Source organism: Lepidochelys olivacea (genome assembly GCF_965140295.1).
Source record: "Lepidochelys olivacea isolate rLepOli2 genome assembly, chromosome: 3".
NCBI classification, from domain to species: domain Eukaryota; kingdom Metazoa; phylum Chordata; order Testudines; family Cheloniidae; genus Lepidochelys; species Lepidochelys olivacea.
In genome coordinates, this window is record NC_140413.1 from 191,558,325 (window position 1) to 191,584,428 (window position 26,104).

Consider the following 26,104-nt stretch of genomic DNA (forward strand, 5'->3'; position numbering starts at 1 on the left):
CTGGTTACAGAGTGACATCAAATGCCAAGATAATAAACATATCAAGCATGATCACAAAGGCAAGTGAAAAAGGTAGCCAGCATTTAAGGGTGGAAACCTTACTGGAGAGAAGTTGCAAAGATGAAACAGAAAAACAGAATAACTATTTAGCCACAATGCTGAATACAAACTTGAATGAATTTTGTGACAGATCTATGGGAATACCACTTTTTTCTTGACAGTGGGGGAATTTCTGCTATAGTAAAGCCAGGCACACCAAAGAAATTTAAATGCTACAACAGAACTAGGGGAAGGAGAACCAAAGGGGATGTGATGAGTGACCTAAAGGGTCAGAGAGAAGAGACAGAGAATGCACTTTCTGTAATGTTAATCTTCAATGTCTAATCCAAGATATGCCTATACAGTGTAAGACTAGTACTGTTTTAATCTGACAGTCTCTCTCTCTTCTTAACACATCTTGTTCTGTGATATGGCTGCCAACAGTCTGGATCAAGGGGTGAGTTCTATCTGCCAGTCCGGCAGGTGGTAGCTAGTCCACACAAAAGATTTTTACATCTAGTGCATTCTTTGTTTCCCAGCTTGCCAGCAGGCTTTCTGCAGTTGCTCTCCTGCCTTGCCTTTCTGGCTGACATGCCATCTTTCTTCCAGGCCACCGCAGAGCTCTGGAATAGCATGCAGCAAAGAATAATAAAGGTGATTTCATTCCCAAAAAGCTTTAGGGAAAAAAGGCTAAAAATGCACCTCTTGAGTGTCCTCTCTTGGCAAATTTCAGCAGCAGGTCCATTCTGCCCGTTTGCCCAAAACCATGCCCCTCCACTGTCTGGCTTGGAACTGCAACAGCTATGGCCAAGCAGTGACTGGCAGAATTCTAGACCAGAGAACTGGGTTTTACTTCAGCAGCCACCCTGGATAACGAGGACATGCAGAACAGCTTTCAAGTACAACTGGATACCCAAGAACAGGAGCCTCCAGGAGTTCCTGACCTCAGATAGGGGGTCACAGGATCATATGCTGGAGAGAAAAGACAATCAAATCTCTCTTGTGACACCCTCTTTATCACAATGGAACGATCTTTATCTTATTAGTCATTACCTGAATAAATACTGCCTTTGCTGTCTCCATACTCTCCCCAACAAAGAACCTTTCCTCCCTTCCAAAAAATGCCCCCAAAACTTCTCAAAAGAGTTCACCCTCCCCAGCAAACACGCTTTCTGTCCCTTTCCCTATCACAAGGGATCTCTTCTCTGCCACTAAGGGGAGGAAAAGCCTCATCTTTCATTTCCATTCCCTCTCAGACAGGAAGTCTCCCAAAAACCTGAGCTGGGATCAGACCAGCAAGATCAATCCACTATGACAGAGTCCCTTCCACTTCAGATAACTACAACAGGGTCACTTCAGGCGAACAGAGTTACTTGGTGTCCCACATAAGAAACACTGTGGAAATCTCTCTGGTGGAACTCCATCTTCAAAAGATATAGGAAGGTTCCCTATTTTCCTCCAAGTCAACCCCGCAGAGTTGAATCTGTCTTTCCACAAGCTTTTGTGAAGCTGGTAGAAACAAAGTGTGCTTCTCCTGATTCTGTTCCCAAGCTGCGTGAATACTGCTTCAGGTTCTATGAGATGAACCCTGATTTCTGCAGTGCCTGGTAGTCTCACACCACAGCAGATCATTCTAGGTGCTCAGATCTGCTTCCACATATTAATGTATCCCTTCACATCCCCTGGTCAGGAAAACAAAAAAGGCTATTAAATGATCATTTGAGCTGCGTAGCATTCAGATCAGTATCACAATCCTCTTGCACTTCTAGAGTACCAATCAAGTGGCTGACTGAGAAGGAGACAGGTTGTTTCCTCCGAGCTGCCCCCCTTGGTATGCAGGAACCTTGCAAGGGGGCTTATCTCTGTTCCTGCGGCCAAAGACATGGCCCAATATTTTAACAGCTTAGGGGCCAATTTAGGGGCATCTAACCTTTGACCTCGTCCCATACGGCCCTAAGACAAGGCAGAATATCCTGCAAACTATTAATCATCCCTACCAGGCCACATGCCCAGATCCCAAAGTCAAGAAAAGAAAAAAGGGGTCTTACTCTAGGTACTTCATAGTCCACAGAAGCTGAGAAGATCCAAGATCTAAAATGACAGGTTTCTGAGTAGCAGCTGTGTTAGTCTGTATCCGCAAAAAGAAAAGGAGTACTTGTGGCACCTTAGAGACCTAACAAATTTATCTGAGCATAAGCTTCATCAGATGAAGTGAGCTGTAGCTCACGAAAGCTTATGCTCAAATAAATTTGTTAGTCTCTAAGGTGCCAGAAGATCTAAAATGAATTACTTTGTCAAATACCACATGGATTCTCTCCACTCAAGGCTATCAGCTGTAGAATTCAGATAACTATCTGGCATCCACTGAAATTGAGAACTCAGATCCTCATATTCCAGACCAGAGGTTCTGCTGCAGGCCATTTGCACTTCCAGTTTAAAGCTCTAATCTTCAGAAAGCATCATGATTGTCACTAAGGACTAGGATCTGGGCCCAATGGTCCAGAAAACTTCAGCAGCAGTACACATGACCTGACAACATGTAGTTACCTTGGTCTGGTGGCAAATGAAAATACGGCTCTCCTCCCCAGAAACTGCTGTCTCTTAGGAGCCATAATTAATATGGAAGACACACAGGTAATTCCCTTCCCCTGATTGAACTCCTCCATCTCAAGGCCCCAATTCATCCTTTTGAGCTCAGGGAGTCAGCAGCTATCCAGTTGTACATGGCCTGGCTGGAGGCTCATCTACTGTGAAGACCTGATGGAAACTGCTAAGTTCCCTTCTCAATGTCTGCTTGAGTATATGTTAGCGTCCCATGTCACTCCTCAAGAGAGGAAAACTTGGAACATCTAATTCCTTCCCTTCAAGCAATAAAAGTTTCTCTCATTTGGTGACAGGAAAGCAGAGTTTTCTCACCATGAAGAGATCCCCACTGCAGGACAACTGGGATCCTCAGTTAATCACAGATGTGCAGCTTCCACAAATAAGGGTTCTTCACAGTAAGTCCAAGGATTGTGGTCTTCACAGGAATGAAACCACACTTCAGCATCCTGGAACTTAGGGTCATCAGGTTGGTTCTTAAGTTCTTGGAGATCCTTCTTTCAGCCATGTCTCAATCAGGTTAGATAGAATAGCTGAACTGGCCTACCTGAATGATCAAGGAAGGCTTTAGAGTATTCCCCTCTAAAGTGAACCCAACATCCTATTACACAGGGAAAAGAAAGACTGGGATCCCTCAATGTCCTACAAGTATCTGGCCATCTGAATGATCAAGGTTATTGGTTGAGCTACAAGGAAATCTATCCAAGGAAATAGTCCCTCTATTAGGAAAACTGTTGTCTGATTCCAGCCTCTCTCGAATAACTTCTTGCTGGAAGAAGGAAGGGTTCGTGAGCCTTGGATAGGGATAGGTAGTTTACCCCCTCTTCTCTTCCCATGATCTCATTCTGGAGAAAATAGGCAGGACTCAGTGCCATCCAATTCCCCTACACTCAAAGTAGCCAAGATGAGTCTTCTTCATAGAGTTCCTTAAGCAGTACCAAGACAGCCTTTGCCAACCAGAAAAATAGGATATCGTATAACAGGGCCAACCCTCCACCATGATGCGATTACCCTCCATTTCAAGAATTGCCTCATTGATGCTCTCTCACCTCAAAACCAGGAATGTTTAATCAGTCCTTGTCATCTTTCTCCACTGCTGAAAGAGGAGCCTATCTTTTTTCCTTTTGGTGCAGATATAATCAAATCTTGGCTTTGAGATTCCCTACCCCTTCCATTCTACATTTCTTTCAGGATGGGTCTGACAAAGGGCTCTCTACATGGACCTTAATGTCCAGGCTTCAAATATTCCATAGGAGATCTCGCAGTGGGATCCAACTTCACATCCAGGTTTTTTAAAGCAGTCTCTTACCTGAGCCTGGTAAGACTCTTGTTCCCTCTTGGAACCCAAACTTGGTGCTAGATGCCATAAATTCATCCTCACCATTCTCTCTCTCTCAGTTATAGAAAGTGGTCTTTCTAGTGGCCATCCCTTAGGTATGAGAGCTGAGGAAATTACAGACATTGCTCATGATCCCCCATATATTATTTTACAGAAAGAAAAAGTAGTTTCTCCCCAAGGTGGCCTCAGGTCTTCCTTCTTAACTAGGAGATCTTACTCCCCAACTTTGGGTCTTGAGATTGGAGCTGAACTCATCCAGTGGAATTTCCTGGATATCCAACAAACACTTAAGCTCTGCTTTTTCTGAACATTTCTGCAAGTCTAGGTCCCTGTTTGTACAGTACGAAGGACCTCATAAATCGGAAAAGGTATCTAAACACCTTTTCCCAGTGAATCAGAGCCTACATTCAGCACTCCTATTCGGTTGTAGGCCTCCCCTATTCAGAACTGTTTTAAGTTCATTCTACCCAAACTACCCAGGCTATGTGCTAAGCAGAATATAGAGGCCATTGGTAGACATCCTCTGTCAGGCTGTAATTAACTTCTTGAGTCATTATTGGCTGGATTATCAAGCAACAGTTGCAGTGTCTTCAGTCAGCAAGTTTTTAGAGGGATTTTTTCCCAGCAGCCCTAGGGAGTAGATCCACTCACTTTAATGAGCTCTGACTGGCTGATCTCCTTTCTAACTTGTTCTCCCAGATTCTCCCCTTCCATCACCTTACCCTGGCCCACTTTAGCTTCTCCGTAGTTACTCTTTCCCTTCCTGGGTATGATCACTGCAAGTCATCAATTCGTCCAGATTAATGACAGCAACGTCATTGAAAAACAATTTTGTCTCACCTTATGTTTTATGATGTGGCCACACCAGTTTGGATATCTACCTAGGGTGCCTCAGCCGCAACTGGACTCTGGCTAAGTGACTAGATAATTATCGTAGTATATATAGGCTAACCATCTGCACACCAGGACAATGAAAAACAGGTTGCAAAAATCCTGCTCCCAGGACTAGCTACCATCTGATCAGCTGAGAACTGAGGAGGACAGAAACATTCATTCACAGTAGTGTTGCCATATGAACAATTAGTGAGATAAGAGAAATAGGGTTTAACCTGTACACTACCAAATTCACTCCACACACCATGGTGTCTAACATCTTTTTGTTCCCTCACAGTACCAGATGCTATAAATACCCAATGGAAACGAGGTATAGATTAACAGGAAAATATTTCTAAGATAATATGATTTGGTAATGACATACATGGTAAAAGCCCCCACATAGTGCAGTCCAACCAGATCTTGAGTGGCTAAAGGATTTCTACAGTAGTACTTCCTCCGTTACTACCACCAGTGGAGCTGCACCAGTGATAATGCCAATTGTAGAAAATTTTAAGAAAAATGCTAGCACTGACAAGGCCTTACATTGCAGTAATTATGCCAAGTTGCACCTACCTAGTTTGACTCTTGCGGAGTGTAAGCCCACCAGTTTTATTACACAGTTTCTTTTGTTTTAATCTGATTCTCGGTAGAGACTCTTAATAAATCTTCTTTTTAATTAGACCATTTGAATAATTTTTTAGTTAAAAAAAATTGCAGTGCATCCTTGAAAGGAAGACAATATTATATCTTCACATGAGAGGCAGCCAGGGAGAAAACAGTACCTAGTGCAGGAGCACTTGGCTAAGGCAATCCCCCAGGAATTGCCACTAGCTTCAGTCAGTAGGGGACACAAGGAAATGTGGTAAAGAGGCAAGAACAGGGGCAATGCAGAGGCAGGATCAGATGACCAAAGGCTACATTTGGTGTAAAGATATAGAATCCCCACAGTGAAATAAAAATAAACAACTAAAACCAAAAAGCGGGAAAAGTTTTTTTGTTTTGCTTTGGTTTTTGGGGTGTGGAGAAAGTGTAAGGAAGAGAAACAAGAGGACTTATGACCATATTTTATTTATTTATTTTTTTAAAGAAACAGCGGCTCAGAGCCAAGCAAAGAGATAAATTCCAATTTTAAGATGCTTAGCAAGATCAGAATTGTATCAACGGATCAACAGAATTATAAGGAAAATGGGCCCTCAAAGCTGGGCAGGAGATGAGCAACAGAGAATGGTGGCACCTCAGAAGGGGTTAACCAAACATAGTTTGTACCAAGAGATAGTCCACTTTCATAAGACTGACAGCAATGCAAATGTGGGCTTGCCAAGTGGACCAGATCGATGTGGGGCACCCGAGCAGGAGGCAGACAATCTAGAGAAGACTATGTTAGAGGAAAGCAACAATGAATGCAGTGTCCACAATTAATGGAGGAAAAGCCAGGGACAATATGAGTGGTTAGGATAACTGGAACCTGAAGTGGGAGAAACATCAGCTGGAGCAAGAAAAAAGACTGCAGCTGGAGAGAAACTGGCAGAGAGAAGGTCCACCAGCATAAGGAAAAGCGGCATGCTAAGTGTAAGAGGAAAGTGTGAGAGAGTATGAAATGGACATCAAGGCCAGGATCGGGGTTGGAGAGGATTAACATTAGGCTTCTATTTTTTGAGAATCTTGGCCTAAGAATCTAGATAACCAGTGTCTGAACAGTTCAGTTAAATGGAGACAGAAACAACACATTCAATTCCATATCCAATGTAGATTACAAACTATTCCTAAAATATAGAGATGGGGACATTTTTGGTTTCTTTCAGAAGGCCTTAAGAAAGAGGGCATATAATAGGAAGTCAACAATGGATAAGATGAGGTTTCTAACTTCCTTTCTGAACTGTAAGGTACTGACAATGTAAACCTGGATATCGTGAATTATGGAAAAATTAAGACGGCCAGAGAAACCTGAACTGACATTTCGAGGCTCATAGAAAGAAATTTTGGGGAGCTCAAAAGTGTGATGAAAATTATTATGAATTTGCAAATTAAACAGGAAAATAGCTAAGGAAATAGATAAACAGGAACAGGGTTTCCATTATAGAGAAAGAGTCGGAGCTAACAGGCATGAAATAATTTTATCAACATTGTTATTTAGACTTGTGAGCATGATTGGATATTGACTCCCCAAAATGTTGCACAAGCTGGTAAGATAACTAATCCCTATGAAAACAGCCATGTGAAAACAGAGAAGAAAACCTAAGAGGGAACAGACAGGCAACAGGGGCACAAAGCCTGAACCAGGCAGAGGCAGACATTTTGATCAACCACAGGGAGCAGACTGGGAAGAGATGTTACATCTGCCAAAAGGATGACTACCCCATTAGCCACCAGAGGTCATCTGTACCTCTATAAGGGCAGCTTTCACCTATGAACAATAAAATAAACTGCATCAAGCATCCGCTTGATGAGGAAAGTCACAGGCCATAGCCAACAGAAAAGAATGACATATATGCTATTAAATTCACTCCATGAACAATCTGCATATTTATTGCTTGTCCCCTACCAGGACCAGATGCTCTAAATAACCAATGGAAATGGGGGGAGGGGAGATAACAGATTATATTAATGGGCAAAATATTTCAAAGATATCATTATTTTAAAAATTATGTACATGCTTTTAAAGCCCCAACTGGAGCAAACCAGTCAGCTGATTGGTGGGCAAAGCACATCTACACAAGCACTCCCTCCATTACTACCACAACTGGAGCTGCACAAGTAGCAGTGCAATCGGGGAAAATTTTAAGAAAAATGGTAGTGCTGATAAGGCCTTACTTTATAATAACTTTTCTAAGATGTGCCTACCTATCTTAACTCTTGCCAACTATAAGACTAGATATGTTATGCATAATTTTTTGTTTTAATCTGATTGTGTCTATATAATCTTAATACATCTTGTTTTTAACTAGATTGTGTGTGTCTCAGATTGTTTAGAGGTAAAGTCACTGCAATATGGTCTAGGAAGGAAGAAAGCCTTATGATCACTTGTGAGAGACAGTTGAGTACCTATCCTGGAGCACCTGCCTGAGGGAATCCCTTAATGTGTCAGTATCTAAAGTATATAGGGGACTGAAAGTTATACTCCCCTCCTCATGGGGCAATGCATCAGAGTTAAGTGAAGGTTCTCTGCTCCCAAAAGGATCCATCATGGATGCAAGTAATTCCCCACTGTGACACTGTGCCAGGCTGTCCCAGCATGAGAGTGGGCAGAAGGGCCAACAGAGTGGAGTGTGCACTAAAGGGACACTCTTCTTATCCTTAAGCGATTTTATACATCCAAAAAGTATTACAAAAGCCCAACCCCAAAATGTTAATACTGAAAAATATCTATCTTGCATAAAATACTTACAAAAACTAAACATGAATAAATATTCTTACACTGCATATGTTGTGCCATAACCCAGTTGTGGAGCAGCCTGTAGTTTTCTACAGACCCCTTTACCATTTCTACCAACAAGTCGTAAGCAGCAGCCCTTGAAGAATGTGACTTGCATTTTGGCTGTTGTCTATCTTTTAGACTTGGCAGCAAAAACAGAAGATTGAAGATGTCTCTTAGAAACTCCTGTAAAACAATTCAATCAGTAGGTATATCAGTTTGTACAAATATTAAAAACACTGTTAGATAATTTTATATAGTTTCAAACTTTCTAGGAGGCTTCCTCCATCAGATAAAAACAATTTTAATGTTCTGTAGATAAATTTTGGACTGCAAACTTTGACAGTGTCTCCTTTACACCATCCTCTGTATATTATATAACATAGCAAAAAGCAGTCTTCAAATAATTTGAAGAGAAGCATTGTAAATGTGTTACATTATCATGATGTAAAGATAAATATGTCCACCAAAAAAAAGTTAAGACAAATTATCTGTAGCTCTAGCATAACACTGTTATTTGGCATAAAAAAACAGAAAAAAATTAATGAAGATTGCCAAACATCCATAATTGAGTTATATTCAGGTTTAAGTTAGACTTGAAGATTACTCATGTTATGTAACACTGCCAATTTAAAACATCGTTATTCCTACAAATCATATTAACATAATAGGTCATGTATATTATACCAAAAACAACTGTTATAACACTATGAAATTTATACACTTCACAGTTCTGTACAATTATTTTCTTTTTCTTTGTAAATAAATTAAATAATAAAGAAAGAAATACATACTGATGTTACACATGAAATACACATACTACACAAGCAATGATCAACAGAATTTCTGATATAAAAAGATTGGGTAAAATCCAAGTCAATGACTAAACTTCCATTGACTTTAGTGGGACAGAATTTCACCCAGGTTATTTTAATTTACACTGACAAAACTATCCAGGCACACCTTTAAAAAAAAAAAAAGTGTCTTTGAAAAGGTCAGTTTCATCCATTACTATTTATCCATAAAAGTAATGTATTATCAGTCTGTGTTTTAATGTTCACATACTAAAATTGATTTTAAGTGTCCCACTGCTGTAGATTCAGGTTTTTGTTTTTAAATATGATTTTAATGACAAATGCTGTATTTTAAATAATGCTCCATGAACAAATTGAATCCATGTTAAATGAACTAAAAAGAGAGCAAACAATGGATGTTCCAAGTCATGTTGATATTAGGCAACAGATACACAGGTAGTAATTTGTTACCCATATTTGCCACACCAGATCAGTATGACAAGAAATTCGGAAGGGAGGGGGACGCGGGGGGGCGGAGAGTAAGTCTAAACTTATCCCTGTCCTGTTTTAGTCACATTAATTCAACAACAATAAAATAAAAAAAAAACAAAAGACACATATTACAAGCCCTAGGATTCACATCCCTCTAATAAGATGACCACATTTTTCAAAAAATTACACCACTTTTCTAAATATATAGTAGGGAGTCATAAGTAGGAGGGAAGGTTGTGTGCAGAAAATTTAAGTAGCAACGGAGGAGTGGAGGCTTTTTTGCAAACAGCAAGAGACAGGTTGGGAGTACTTATTAATGAGAAGGGGGAGAGAGTAGAGGTAAAAGGGCTGACAGCTGGTATGAAACAGGCTGTGTGAGATTTTCACAGGATAGTTTGAACAGTTGGCTAATGTGTTAAAAATACACTTTGTAAACCACAAATGCTTGCAGCCAGGAATAAATATTTAGGGAGTGTCTGCACTAGCCTTTACAAATGTGTTACCTGCCTGCCTTTAATTAGCTTCAGGTAAAAAAAAATAATCTAGTGTAGATATACACTTAGGAAGGAGAGGGGACAAGTAAACACTGTAGTGCATTGAACACACTGAGCACTAGTCTACACGACAAAGTTATGTCAACGTAAGTCACCTTGTGTCCACCTATTTGTGCATATGTCTACACTCAAATATATCTCCTGCTGATGTAAGCGCCCAGTTACAGCAATGCAATATCATCATCTCCCCAAATGGCTTTGAGCCATGGTCAATCTACTGTAATCAATGCAACCCAAGCGTAGACACTGCAACGTATGTCGACCCTAATAGTTCCCCAGCAGTTGTCCCACAATGCCCAATACTGACCGCTCTGGTCACAACAGTGAACTCCACCGCCCAGGCATCACAGAGACCTGAAGCCACCCTGTTGCTTTAAAACTCCTGTGTATTTTTGAAATGCCTTTTCCGGAATGCCCAGTTTAGCAAGCACACATAGCAGCTCTTCCTTGCTGTGTTGCAACTGCCCAACCAGACCTGTGGAGAGAAGAGGCTGGGCAGGCACAGCTATGGACCAGTCTTAGAAATGTGGAAATTTAAGGAAGACTGTACATGGGATGCAGGTGAAGGGGTATGACAGGGATCAGCAGAACTGCTGAAGGAAAGTGAAGGCACTGCAACAGGTGTACTACATGGCCACAGAGACCAACAGTTCACCTGGTGACAAGGCACAAACTGCCACTTGAACAGAGAGCTGCATGCCATACTTGTCAGAGATCCCACCAGCACCCTGCAGACGACCCTGGATACCTCAGTGGAGGGCGAGATGGAGACCCCTCCAGCTATACCATGAGCCCAGATCTTTGAGACTCCACCACAATCTAGCCAGCCAAGCACTGGCAAACCCAATCCAGGGAAAGGACTCTCGGTGTGTACATGCATTCTCCCTTAAAATTTTTAAATGTGAAGATGGCAGCCAGCTCAATACCAGGCTATCAGGACACAGGTACCTATTGTTAATTGTTTTACTCATACAAAAAAGAGGTAGAGGTACAACAAACAGAGGAAGAGTTGTTATTGGGGTTTCATTTCCCTGTAGGGTTAAGGAGGGGACCAAGTGCAGTAGTTTGCTTATGTACATAGGCTATTCCTGGTATCTTCCTGAGAGATCTTGATGACACTTTCACAGGGGTAACTCTGCAATCCTTTCTCGATGGTTTCTAAGGATGGCTGACTTATTTCTTCCTCTCAGGTAGGACACTTTTCTATGCCACTTCATGATGACTTCAGCAGCACCACTGCATTAAAGGGACTAGCAGCATAAGGGCCTGGGCAGCTGAGGACGCCATCTGTTTCTGTGCCTTTGTGACCCTCAAGAGTGAAATATCAACTAAAATCACCGTCTGCAGAAAATAGTGCCAGTAACCAGTGCCATTACCCTGTACTTGTATCCATGGAAACAGGGGCCAAATTTCATTGTTTTACACACTGAACAGTTCCCTTATTTCCCTCACCCCTCACCCAGGCAAGCCATCTTCACCATGGCTGCGGCTAGAGAGCAGTGCTGTGCAGAAGTGCTCCAAAGCTTAAGTGTCAGTAAGCATATCTTAATTAAAACTTTTATGAGTAAAAGGGAAGGGAGCTCTGTGTAAGCTCAAAAGCTTGACTCTCCCACCAGCAGAAGTCTGTCCAATAAAAAATATTATCTCACCCACTTTGTCTCTCTAACACTTGGTGTATGTTTGGCTGAAATGGACTAAAATGGACACAAATGTTTTCCACCATTCTAATTTTAAAGCGCTGTTCTGTAAAGTTTTATAAGTTTGCACTGTATTGTTTTTTAATTGCACATTATTTTTGCACTATTTTTGGTACACAATCCATTTTTATTTTTTGGAAATAAATTAATCTTTATAACTTGGTCATATCAACCACAGAACGCCTAGCACTACTCAAAACACAAAACCACAACAGAGCCAGGGAACACAGATTCAGGAACAAACAGCGTAATAATTATAAAAATACAGTAAGCACCATATAATTGATAGGTTCATTAAAAGACAGTTTGATATGCAGAAATGTAGACTCAGCACTACACAATTCCTAACGCCACACCCCCGCTCCCCCGAAATGTCCAACACAGCACATTACTGTGGCTGACCATTAAAGTGCTCTTTCGAGGCCTCCCTCACCCACACAGCTCTGCGCTGAACTGTTCTAATGGCCCTTTGGTCTGGTTGTTCAAAGTCAGCAGACACCACTCCACCCCAGCAGCAATTTTTCCCCCTTTGCTTCACAGATATTATGCAGAACACAGCAGACAGCTATAACCATCAGGATATTCTTTTCACTGAGATCTATCTAGTGAGTAAACACTGACAGCATCCCTTCAATCTACTGAAAGCACAGTCAACTGTCATTCTGCACCTGTTGAGCCAACAGCTGACTCTTTCCTTGGGGCTGTCAAGGTTATCGTATACGGCTTCATGAGTCCCGGGGACCATGAAGTAGGCTGGGTCCTCCAGGACCACTACTGGCATTTCAATGTAGCCAATGGTAATCCCCGATTGGGAAAAAAAACTTACGCGCTTTCAGCTTCTTGAACAGTCCTGTATTTGTAAACATGTGAGCATTGTGCACCTTCTCTGACTAGCCCACACTGATATCAGTGAATCATCCCCAGTGAGCCATCTATGTTTCAAAACAGTAGGAAAAATAGCCCTTTCTGTTGATGTACTCTGTGGCAAGGTGGGCTAAAGTGAAAATAGGAATATGTGCCTTGTATCACCCCACTGCAGTTCAGGAATCCCACAGTTGCAAATCCATCCACAACAACCAGCGCATTACCTAGAGCAGAGGTTCTCAACCTGTGGCCCAATCAATACACAGTTGCGGCCCATGTGACATTCTCAGGGCCATACAGGTAGTATATATATTGTGTGGATGCCGTTCACATAACACATAGAGAGCTGCATATGCAGCTCACAATAGTAAATAGGTTGAGAACCACTGGTGTAGATGCTTCCTACATCAATGGAAGGGGTTTTTCTGTCAATGCAGGTAATCCACATCTCCAAGAGGCAGTAGCTAGGTCGATGGAAGAATACTTCTGTCCACCTAGCCATGTCTACACCTGGGATTAAGTCGACCTAAATACAGTGCTCACGGCGGGAAATATTTTGCAGTCCTGAGTGATGTAGCTAGGTTGACCTAAGTTTTAGATGTGGACCAGGACTAAATAAAAGGATCTTGCAAAAGAGACCTTCTCAAGGTTTGTGAGGAACTGAATACTCTTCTAACTTGGTGATAAAGCACAGGGCACCCACACAGATGTTACATGTCCACTACTACAATCTATAGACTGTAGTAACAGCAACTAATCCCCAGATATGGGAGGCTTTGGTCAGTGCCTTATTCTATTAAGTCCACTGAGTATGGCGCCTGCTACAGCACTAACAACATTACAAAGATTTCTCCCCAGAAATCTTCTAGTCAGAGAGCCACATCCTGATCTCTGAAAAGTACCCTGAGTGAGATCTTCTATAGGTCAATGTACTTAACCAATGAATATTTAGGGAGTGTCTGCACTGGCCTTTACAAATGTGTTATCTGCCTGGCAATTAATGATATTCAGGACATTTTCATGCTTCAAAAATCCATTTTAGTAAAAATTCCAGAAGAATTGGAATACGTGGTTTCTTGGAGTTAAATCCTTTTATTTTGGCACCAATAGGAGAGTTTGTCCAAACTCTTGCACAAGCAAAAAGGGCAGAAGGTCTGCAGGAGGCTAAGAGAGGAATATATCACCTTGCCACTCAATAGCCAAGCCTTCAGACTCAGGTAGTCTGAATAGGAAAGCCTACCTCACTCTCACACTTGAGTACATGAAAGAAGACACTGGGAATTTTTTCTTTTGAGAGGGAAGGGGCCAAGGGTGGGAATTTGTGTAGATTTTTCAAGAATTCTCAACAGATGAGAATGACTCTGGCTGCTGAACCCTACATGCTGAAGACCACAGTTCTACCATTGCAGAGGAGTTTCTGCAGGAGTCTTGCTGCTGTGTAAAGATGGGGAGCTGTCAGCATCTGAGCCACTTCCCATGGAGTAATAAGGATCTATAGACTAGGGTAGTAGTGGGATATCTACCCTTTTGTGACTTGCAAATATTGGCCTTTTGCCCACACTATTTTATTGATTCTGCCATGCTGGAAGAGAGGAGGGGAGGGGAGGAGCTTGGCAGGTGCTCCCATTCAAAAAATGACAAAAAATGGACATGCCTTCACTAGAAAAAAAAAAGGTACATTTTTTAAATGTTTGCTAATGTGTTCAAAATACACCTTTCTTCCTAGTGTAGATATGAGCAGTGTACTCTCCTAGAAGAAGGAAGTCAAAGGAGCAAAAGTACCATTCGCTACTGCCCCAGAACTTAATTTTTAAAAGTTTTGTAACAGGTAAGGTGGCAGCACCAAACCATCACTTTGTTTGTATGAACAAAGAAAGAGAATCTGAAGTGAAGGTGGAAAAGGAGTGGCCATATTTCAGAATCCGCTGGACAAGACTGAGCTGCCGCCAATATTTTTCAAAGAGAGAGAGAGTCCAAATGTATCACTCTGGAGAAAAGTTTATGATCAAGCAAACCTGCTCCAATATGGTTCCTGGTACTTAAAAGGGAAACTGCCCATTTGCTTCACACCAATACAATGAAATAAATAGACACAGGCTATTTTATAATAGGCAAATCAAATAGTAAATTATAACATTTTAAATAGTTTTTTTTTAATTATATTGGTCAAGACTTATTCTCAAATAATATGTTGGGACCCTAGTCATTAAGCAAAAACAAAATTCTGCTTGAAAAATCATCTGTTGTGGCTGCTGCTCTGATCACATTCAGCTCTTCTTCAAACCCCTTTACTGGCTTCCCCTCAACATACATATATCTCAGGTCCTTTTCTTTAGCTTCAAGGCTCTGCACAATTTTACTCCTCTCTCGTTTTCTTTTAGTCCTCTCCTCACTCCTTTGCTTTACCCAAGCTGCATGACCTTGCCTTCTGTGTCCTCCTCCTTCCCCTATTCTCTCCGTACTGTCTTCCAAACTGCACTCTATGCCTTGAATTCCCATCCTTCTGGTTTTCAACTTCTCTTCCTTCAGATCTCTCCTTAAAACACACTTTTCCCAAGAGGCCTATAAACTCTTGTCTTTTCAAAGTATTGTTAGCAAAATGAAACACAAAAAACCCGAAAGCCACATAAATTCATTGTAACAAAATTTGTTCTAATGAGAAGTACTAAATTCAACTCCTTAGTAACTTGTTTTTTTTACCTGTCCTATCCCCCCATCCTTCAACTATTTGCTGTCTACTTAGACCGTACAATCCTCATGGGACAGATTAATACTCATTTAGAACAAAAGTATCACACATACGAGATTACACTAATACGTAGAAATACTGTTATTACTGAAAACTAATATTACATTAGGTAATGCCAAAGTTAGAAAGAGATTATTATACTTTCAGATAATAAAATTACCAGGAGGCATTTTACGTTTCTAAATTAGAAAAAGGGACTTTGAGCTAGCCAAACAGGATTAAATGAAGTCACATATACGGGTCTAATTATTGATTGAAACCTCATCATGGACTTGATCCAAAGCCTAGTGAACTCAATGGAAAGACTCTCATTGATTTCAATGAGCTTTAGATTTGCAGATCTCATGTTTCATATATGCCTCTGTAAATCACTCCCATAGTCAGACCAAAAGTTTGAACAGAGCACTGAAGAGTAGAGCAAAAGTTGTGTGCAAGAGCTTTGCTTTTTTATTTTAGGAATGGAATTCTCAGCCCCAACAAGCCAAGGTGCTATGCAAGCTGGTCATGGACACAGGGAAGGATCACAAACACAAGTCCACTACTTCCTCCATAATCACATCTCATCAGGGGATCTACACAACACGTAGGGATGGAAAGAATAGTATAGCATTAGGTGTCTGTCCATATGTGCAGCTGACTTTCAGCTTTAAGCTACTTTAGGATCTTCTACAGGTGCATGAGATGCCCCAGGATGTGGTCCAGGAAAAACAGGTATCAGTGATTCGTACGAACTTGGAAAAAGCTGAGCAGCCCTGAAAATGCTGATGATTAGATAGCTAGATAGACAGATAAATAAAGGATCTCCAAGAGACAAGAATTTTGTCCTGAGGTTAAAAATGGCTAGAAAGAAAAGTGTGTGTGTGTGTGTGATAAAATATCAAATTAGGAAATATGTTTCCTTCAATCATCATATGACAAGGGAACAGTATTTATGCAACCCCCTACACTGAAGAGAGTAAAACAAAACTTAAAATGAAGTAGTTTACAGTCACAGGAGGTAACGTCAGTTAATTGGTATTTTCCAAGTCCTTTATTCTTACCTGTCCTTCCCGGGAAAATTTAAAAGGTGGTTTGTGTTTAATAACACTCGTTGCAAGCCGCAGGAGTCCTGTAAGACCATCATCTTCTATGTTACCATCTTGATGATCAAGGATTTCTCTGCTACAGAAAAAAAAATTAAGGTCAATATGTCCCATTAAGAATACATAAAATACAAACTTTAAAATAAAATTTACATCCCCAAATCTTACCTTCGAATGCAGTCAGCGAGGTGTCTTGCTAGGGCATCTAAATCAAGCAGCGTTGTCTGAATTAAAAATAAAGGAAAATGGAATACAAATAAAAAATAATCATACATTTTATACGCTCTTGTTTGATTCACAAACCAAACTAAATAACCTTAGTTTGCTGCTATGTATACATTTGAATTGGACTGGATTTTCACATGAGAAGGAGAGGTTACTCACTTTGTTCAGTAACTTGATTTACTTGAGATGTGTGTTGCTGTGGGTGCTCCACTTTAGGTGACCATGCACCCTGCGCTTTTGATTGGAGATTTTTGGTAGTAAAGCCTGTCCAACCCATGAATGTGCCCTACACATCCTTGTGCCCCATACGAAGGCTACATAGGGCTATGCAGGTGAACTGCTCTCAGTTCCTTCTCTACCACAAATTCCCACAGAGGAAACTCTAAAGTAGAGGGGAAGGAGGGCGGGTAGTGGAGCAACCACAGGGACACACATTTTGAAGAACTCCAGTTACTGCACAAGATAAGTAACCTCTCCTTTCCCTGTGGATGCTCCTCTTCAGGTGACTCCATAGCAGTAACCCCCCCTAAGGAGGTGGCAGGTTCAGAACAGTGTCCAGCACTGAAGAAAGAACTGCGATGCCTACTGCAGCATCCAATCTAGAAGCGTGAACTGACACGTAGTGGCTGGAAAAAATATACACCGAAATCCACGTTGCAACTTTGGAGATTTCAGCAACTGCAACATCCTTGAGTAGGGCTACAGACAGACTGTGATCTAGTAGAATGCACAGTTACTAGTAGGGGAGGCTGAGTATCAGCGAAACCACAGGAGGCAATAACGCACCCAGAGATCCATTTAGAAAGTCTGTGTGAAGATATTGGCTCCCCCAGACCCATCCACAATAGAAACAAAGAGTCTAGGGGACTTCCTGAATAGCCTACTTCTCTTCAAGTAAAAAAAGCTAATGCTCTCTTAACATCTAGTGTACAGAAGGTAGCTTCCTGTGTTGTCTGATGGGGTTTAGGGAAAAACTGAAAGGCGAACAGTCTGGCTAATGTGAAATTCAGAAGAAACCTTAGGTCAAAATTTTGGATGTGGTTTTAATGATACCTTCCCCTTAGAGAACACAGTAAATGGAGGGCCTGCCATTAGGGCCCCAATCTTCCCAACCCTTCAAGCAGAAGTGATAGCCACCAAAAAGGCAGCCTTCATAGATAAATGTAACAGAAAGCAGATAACTAGGGGCTCAAAAGGCTGTTTCATGAGACAGTTAAGAACTAAAGTTGGATCTCTAATCTGCAGGAAAAGATTCGCAAGACCTTTCAGGGATCTCATTGTGGTCAGATGGGCAAAAAGCTGAGAAATTGTTATTGCCACTAAGTGAACCTTGATAGAACTCATGGAAAGACCCGATGTCTTCAATTCCAACAGGTAATTAAAGACTGTGGAAAGAAACGACTTGACAGATGAAAGATGGCGGTTACATAAAAGACTGCATCCTCTCCATTTTTGGAGATTACATGCATCCTGTAGATTCCTTCCTGCTATTTAAAACCACATTTTGTACTGCTAGTGAACATGACTCCTCCTGTCCTGAGAACAACGGAGGGACCAGGTTTGGAATTGCAGAACAATCAGGTCAGGGTGAAGCATCTGAAATAGATCCTGAGATAACAGTTGAGAATTGATTGGGAGCCACCATAGAAGGCAAGAGGTGAGTGTGATGAGGTAAGGAAACCAAACTTGTCTTGGCTAAGTTGGTGCAATCAAAGTTACACTGGCTTGGTCCTGCTTGATCTTGTTGAGATCCTTTAAAACAATGGAGTGGTCGATATGCATAAAAAAAAGATCCCTTGTCCATGTAATAAGAAAGGCATCTCCTAGAGATTGGGAATTGAGTCCTCCTCTGAAAGTTCTCCTCTGCAGAATTTGCTGCACTTCACGTTGGCTCCAGTGGCAAAAAGATGACCCTCTGGAAATCCCCATACTAGGAATATTTTGTTGAGGACTCGAAAGTCCAACTCCCATTTATAATTTAGGGAAAAAATGTCTGCTGAGGTCATCCGCCAAGATGTTTTGTATATCGGAAGGTAAGAAGCTGAAATGACTATCAGGATGGCTATGCATCAATTCCAAAGCTTTATCACTTTGGTGCAGAACAAGGGTGAACATGCTCCTGCTTAACCCTGATGACTGATAAAACACATACAAGCTCCATTGCCTATCATGATCTTGAGTGACTTGCTTTTGATTAGGGAAAGAGTGTAGCACCAAGCTTTTCTGACCACTCTTAACTCCAGCAGACTGATGTGCAAGCGTTGTTCTTGTTGTGACCATTTGCCTTGGGCTCTGTGAGGACCCACATGTGCTCTCCATCCCAAGAGGGATGTAAATTGTTATCCTGACCATAGGGGGACTCTGGATGAATGAGATTCCTGCACAAACCTTTAGGAAGGATTCTTCCACCAGGTGAGTGGCTCAAGGACCCAGCTGAGTACAGGAACCTCCTTGTTCAGACTGATTTGTTGGGTATGCAAACTGTCCTGAGGCACACCTGGAGACATCAAAGATGTAACCTGGAGTTTTGTATTACAAAAAACACAAACTGCCATAAGCACCAGCAGTTGCAGACATGTCCTGACTGGAACTTGTGGACTGAGCTGCGTTCTTTGGATAAGGTTTTTCAGAGCGGAGGTTTGTCAGGAGGGAGATAAGCCCTGTCCATCACTGAATCCAAAAACGCTCCTGTAAAAAGGATTGGGGTCAAGGTTTATTTCTCACTTATTTGTAGGCCTAAAGTATGGAACAGTGAAGTTGTTGTTGAACTGCTGACTGCACCTCCTAATATCAGCAGCATTTCAGGAGCCGCTCATCAAGGTAGGGAAACACTGTTTTCCAAGCTGTTGGTGGTGAGCAGCTATGACCCCCATGATTCTTGAGAAAAACCCGTGGGGCAGAAGGAAGGCTGCAGGATACGAGCCGATACTTGTAGTAGTGATTGTGACTGAATGTGAAATGGATGAATTGTTATGTGGAGAAGTAGGCATGTTTGAGGTCGAGAGTTGAAAACCAGTCCTTGGACTCTAGGGAGGGAATTATAGCTGCCAGGGACATTGACTGCATTGCACCTTTAAGCAGGGAGGGGAGGGAGGAGCAGTTGTCCAGCTTGCCGGGGGGGGGGGAAAGGAATAGCACTTTATGCCAGGAGTGGGGGAGCGAGGCTCAGAAGCTGCTGCAAAAGGGGGAGTGGGTCAGTGTGGCAATGCTGACTCATCTTCAGGGACCGGAAGGGCTGGGAAGTTCAAAACAGGAGAGAAGCCCCTTTTCGCTGGACCAGGCAGAGCTGCACCCACCCTCCTTCCCCTTGAGGTGGCAAAAATACCAGGTTTAGCCGGGACCTGCTGTGGGCTTCATGCTAGCCGCTCCTTTATAGGGGGGCTGGGAAGGAATTTTTTCCTCACCACCAGATTTGGCTTAGGTGGAATGGGAGGGGGTTTTCGCCTTCCTTACAACAGTTTCAGGGAGGGTTCTGTTATGGTGAGTAGGGAGGGGAGTTAGGCTAAGATGTCGCAACTCATTATGTAAGTCTGGGGCAGATGTCCAGTGCAGGTGCTCCATAGGGAAAATATACAGGGACTGGATAAATGACTTGGTAAAGGACTTAAAAAGGAGATGCTGGTTAAAGGAGTGAAAGGTGGGGAGAGAGGGTTTGGGGCTTCTATGACTGTTATGGCAGAAAGCCAACCCTCTTTTCTTATAGTCCACCTTAACCCTTGTTCAGGGGTGGGGGTGAGTGGTAAGGTCCCAGCAACGGGTTGGCTGGGGGACCTGGATGGAAAAAGAGGGAGACTGGCAGAAGCCCCCATGGATAGATATTGAATGAAAATGGAGATATCTGCCCTGTACACTTTTATCTGTCAGGTAGTCCCAGACATCTAATAATAAAGTTGCAGCCTGATTAAAACCGTATCAAGTGTCTCCCGCCCTTCTTTTGGTATAGCTGGACAATGTCCTGATTTTCAGTTGTCTGACATACTTGTTCAATTGTCTGAAATCCAGTAAAGGCCTCCAACACCCATTTTTCTTCGGTATCAGAAAATATCTTGGATGATTTGCCTCTGTGTTGAGCTGGAACTGGTCCTATGGTCCCTAGACTTAGGAGCACTGTGATCTCCTGTCTCAGTAATTGATTGTGAGAGGGGTCCCTGAGGAGGGACGGGGAAGGGAGGTCGGAGGGCAGGTAAACTAGATAGTCTAACCCAATGTAATGGCCTCCAATACGCATTTGTCTAATGTCATAGCCTCGCATGCTTGCTCCCATACAGCCAAGAAACTCTACTGGGTGACACGCTTCATTAGGTCCTTGAATTGCCAAAAGTCATCAGCTAAAGATGGCAGTGGTGCGGGGCCAGCTCTAGGCACCAACAAAACAAGCAGGTGCTTGGGGCGGCACATTTCTAGGGGTGGCATTCCAGCACTGGCCATGCAGCCCCTAGAAATGTGCCCCCGCCAGCCCCGCTCGCCTCCGCTCCACCTCCTCCCCTGAGCGTGCCGCCGCCGCTCCGCTTCTCCCCCGTCCCTCCCAGGCTTGCCACATGGCAAGCCTGGGAGGGAGGAGAAGCCGAACAGTGGCGCATTCCGGGGAGGTGGCGGTGATGGAGCGGAGGTGAGCTGGGACAGGGAGTGGTTCCTCTACCCCCCTGCACCGTTAGTTCTTGCGCTCCCCCCCCCCACTCACCTCTGCTCCGCCTGCTCCCCTGAACGCGCTGCCTCTCCCTCACCTGAGAGGGAGGGGGGAGAATCGGAGTGGCGGCATGTTCAGGGGAGCAGGCGGAGCGGAGGTGAGCTAGGGCAGGTGGTTGCGGGGGCGGGGGGGAGCTGCAGGAAGCAAGGGGGGGAGAAATGTGGCATGCCTGGGGGAGGAGGCGGGGCTGGGGATTTGGGGAAGGGCTTGGGAAGGGGCAGAGTTGGGGTGTAGCCGTGGGGCATGAAAAAAAAGTGGGGACTGCCAAATTTTTTTTTGCTTGGGGTGGCAAAAATCCGAGAGCCGGCCCTGCAGTGGTGGCATTGCTATCTTATAAGATAATGAGGAATCAATATTTGTAAGTGGAGTCAGTTCCTTTTCTGTCCTTGCCTTTTGCTCCTCAAAGGAGTCCTCTGCTGATCCAGAGTGGAAGGAGAGATGGACAGTACCAGAGAATGAGGTCTTCTATGTTCCTAATGAGACTGAACCAGGGCCCCTCTAAATTGCTGGAAGTACATTGCCCAGAAGTCCCAATAAGGCCAATAAGGAGGATCATAAGTAAGGCTACAATTTAGTCACTGAGGTCACGGAGTCCATGACTTCCAGTGACCTCCGTGATTTCAGCAGTCAGGAGCTGCAGGGTCTCCTGCCACCAGCAGGGGCCAGGAGCTGCAAGGTACCCCTGCTGCCGCTAGTGGCCCCCACATCTCCTGGCCACTGCGGGCAGTGGGGTACCCCACAGCTCCCACCTCCCACAGGTGGCGGAGAACCTCTGAGCTTGTGTGCGGTGGTGAGGGAACCCCTGAGAGCCTGGCCGCCAGGGGTGGCAGGGGAGAGGAATCCCTGAAATCCCAGGTGGCGGTGGCAGGGGAACCTCTAAGCTCCCGGTTGTAGTGGACCTCTGGAGCTGCGGGCGGCAGGAGTACCCCACAGCTCACAGCCCCTGCAGGTAGTGGGAAAACCCCTGAGTGTCCCGCCACCACAGGCCCCACGAGCTGCGGGTAGTGGGGGTACCCCGCAGCTCCTGGCTGACACAGGAGTACCCTTCAGCTCCCAGCCCCCACGGACAGCTGCAGGCGGCTCCTCAACCCTGCACAGCTGCCTCACTTTGGGCATATGGGGACACACAGAGCCTCATTTTGTCCCATTTTGTTCTTTTTTGCCTGTGACCTTTCCGTGACTTTTACTAAAAATATCCATGACAAAATCTTAACCTTAATCATAAGGCATTGGGCAATGTATAGATCACTGGTTGTCCCAAGTGTTAACAGGCAGAGGCCTTTTTGCATCTGCAGAGGGGAATAATGTCTCCTGGAGTATACTGAACAGACCTGAAGAGGAAGTCTTGCTCCACTGTAGGTGTATCTGCGCCCCTGTGCCTCTAATCAGAGATTTTAGGTAGCAGTGTCATTCAGCCCACATATGCGCTCTCCCTCCCTCGATGGTGTGCCTTGAGATTACCTAGCACTAAATGGGGGTGAATCACCCCCATTTCCTTCTCTACTGCAGAGTCCCACCTTGAGAACTCTAAAGTAGAGAGGAGGAGGATGGGCTGTGGAGTACCCATAGGAACACATATCTCGAAGAACCATCCTTACTGTACAAGGTCAGTAACTTCTTCCTCTTCAAGCAGTGTCTCTATGAGTGTTCCACTATAGGAAACTTCACAGCAGCATCCCCCATTGGGGGCTGGAACTTCATAGTGGAGTCTGTTATTGCAGAGAGCTCAGTGAAGCTGAAGATGGCATTGGAGGCTGAGGCTCCAGTGATCATATAATGTTCCATGAAAGTATGGGCAGAGAAGCCCAAGTCGCTGCTCTGCAAATTTCCAAGATAGGGACATCTTTAAGGAATGTGACCAAGGTAGAGATTGACCATGCGGAGCGCGTATGGATTCTGGATGGAAGGGACAGGTTGCACCCTTGGTAAGAGTGATGAATGCAACCGGAGACCCATTTGGATAATCTTGGAGCCGATATTGAGGAGCCTTTGGATCTTTTCACTAAGGAGAGGAAGAGCTTAGGAGACTTTCTGAAGTCCTTAGCCCTGTCTAAGTAAAATGTTTAACATCTCATGTGAAAAATCGCCTCCCTGCTGTCACGATGTGTGCTCAGGGAAAAAAATGGAGGATGGATTTATTGATTCAAATGAAAGGCAGAGGCCACTTCAGGGAGAAAGCTGAGATACGATCTCAGTATTACTTTGTAATAAGTAAGTCTTTTAAAAACACAGTGAAGGGTGGGTGTGCCATCAGGGCTGCTATTTCTCCTACGCTTCTAGCTGAGGTGATGGCAATCAAAAATGTTGTCTTCATGGACAGGTGTAAGAGTTTGCTTGGACCAGTTCTATTGCCCATAGGCATAACAGACAATCTAAGCAGGGTCTCGTGAAAAGGGTCCTTGCTGACAATGGCCTGAAACTGCTCTTTTTGCACTTCTGGTAAATGTAGAGAGAATGCCCTGAGTTTCCCATAATTCATAAAATCAAATTTGGCCATGACCGCTTGATAATTCGTGACTCTGAACAGTAAAGTCACTGACTAATATGTCTTCCTCCCAAAGAGAGCCATCTTTTCCAATCTCAATCATATGGGTTGACTTACTATGATATTGTTTGCCCCATGTATTGACCAAGTCTATTTCAATCAAGTTGAGCTGAGGGTGTTGAAAGAAGTAGGCTGCCTCTTTGGGAGGGATGTAATATTTCTTGTCAGCTCTCTTGCACATCAGTGCAATGGAGGGTGGTGTCTGTCAGATGACTTTGGCCGGATTTAGAATCGCCTTGTTAATGGGGGGCGCGATTTTGGATGAGGAGGAAGCATGTAGATGATCCACCAGCTTGTGATGAGTATCTGCCACCTGCTGTTGTGGAATTTGCAGCTCATCCACCACCCTCTTAGTGAAGATCAGACGGTTACTCACCTTGTGTAGTAACTGAGGTTCTTCAAGATGGTTGTCCCTGTGGCTGCTCCACTTTGGGTGTCTTGGTGCCCTGCGCTTGTAATCAGATATTTGAGATAGCAGTGCCCGGTTGGGCCACACACACTCCGTACCCGTCTCATGCCGTTCTGAGCGGTTACATAGCAGTGTGCAGCCAACCACCCCCAAGTTCCTTCTCTACTTCAGATAATCGATGTGAAACTCCAAAGTAGAGGGGAGAAGAGAGGGTAGTGGAATACCCACAGGAACAACCATCTTGAAAACCTCAGTTACTGAACAAGATGAGTAAGCTCTTCTTCGAGGAGTTTCCCTGTGGGTGCTCCACTCTAGGTGACTGTTGAGCAGTGCCCCTCAGTGGAGGGGAGGGGGTTTGGAGTTGGTCTATTGACTGTGGAAAACACTAAGTCCAAACTGAACAGCTGCTGCTGATTGTTGTTCTAAAGCATAGTGTTTAGTGAAAGTATGGGCTGATGCCCAGATAGCTGCTCTACAAATGTCAATATAGGTACATTACTGAGAAAGGCCACTGATGTTGCTAACGCTCTGGTGTAGTGTGTGCAAACTCCAGGCGGAGGTTGTTGATTGTTGTTTTGGTAACCCAAATGGATACATCCATATATCCATTTGGATAGTCTCTGTTTTGAGATGGTTTGGCCCCTCAAGAATTCTGTTATAGAAAAGAATAGTCTAGGTGATTTTCTGAAGGTTTTTGTTCTTGCTGTATAGCAAGCTAATGCTATAAGAAGTGTAGCATATGGAGTGAGGCCTCCCTCTCATCAGCATGTGGCTTCAGGAAAAATATAGGTAAGTAGATGAGTTGATTTTAATGAAAAGGGGAGGCGACCTTGGGTATGAATTAAGGATAAAGTAATCCTACAGCCACATCCTAAAAGAATGCAGAAGGTGGGTGTGCCATTAGGGCACCTAATTCTCCCACCCGTCTTGCGGACATGATGGCAATGAGGAAAGTGCATTGATAAGTGTAACAAAGAGCAAGCTGCAAGGGATTCTAACAGTTTTTCCATGAGATGGCGCAGAACAAGGTTGAGGTCCCACATGGGTGTAGGGTTTCTTAGTGTGGAATAAGTCTTTTCTATGCCTTTAAGGAAGCGTTTGAGCAAATATAGTGATTCTGTCCACCTTGTCGTGGAAGGAGATCATGGCAGCCAAATGTACTCTGATGGAGCTTGTGGTTAGCCTCAATTTTTTAAGTCCCAATATATAGTTGAAATTCTCAGTAGGGGGGCCAACAATGGACAGAGCTATCTGTCCTGGCACCAGGTACAGAATTGTTTCCAGTTATGGATATGTGTCTTTCTTCTGCATAGTCTCCGATTGTTCAGTAATATATCTTTCACTTCCTCAGAACAGTCCTTCTTGACCCTTGTCAGCCATGGAATAACCAGGCCTTGAGGTGGAGTACCGCGAGGTTGGGGTGACGGATGCGTCCCACAACTTGCGATAGAAGGTGAGACACTAAGGGAAGGGTTTGAGGGAATTTCACTGCCATGGTGCAGATATGGGAACCACATTTGTTTGGGCCATGTGGGTGCAATGAGAATGACCTCAGATTTGTCCTGCACGATCTTTTGAATTGCTCCGCTTAGGACTGAAGTCAGGAAAAATACATATATCCGTGGCACCTTCCACTTTAGGAGGACAGCGTCACCTAGAGAGTGGTGTCACAATCTGGCCTGGGAGCAATATCGTGGACACTTGGAGTTCTGAGCTGTTGCAGATAGATCTATGGTGGG

The 26,104-nt window shown here is 43.6% G+C and overlaps 1 protein-coding gene across 1 annotated transcript in view; it reads right to left on the reverse strand.

The window, feature by feature from the left end:
• The window catches only part of USP34 (ubiquitin specific peptidase 34), a 265,626-nt gene that overhangs the window by 76,844 nt on the left and 162,678 nt on the right, over window positions 1–26,104 (reverse strand). Inside the window, exons 40-42 of the mRNA XM_084622930.1 lie at window positions 16,668–16,723; window positions 16,458–16,578; window positions 8,270–8,453 (exon numbers count right to left, since the gene is read on the reverse strand). Of these exons, the coding sequence (XP_084479056.1) occupies window positions 8,270–8,453; window positions 16,458–16,578; window positions 16,668–16,723 (361 nt within the window). The remainder of the gene's footprint in view (window positions 1–8,269; window positions 8,454–16,457; window positions 16,579–16,667; window positions 16,724–26,104) is intronic.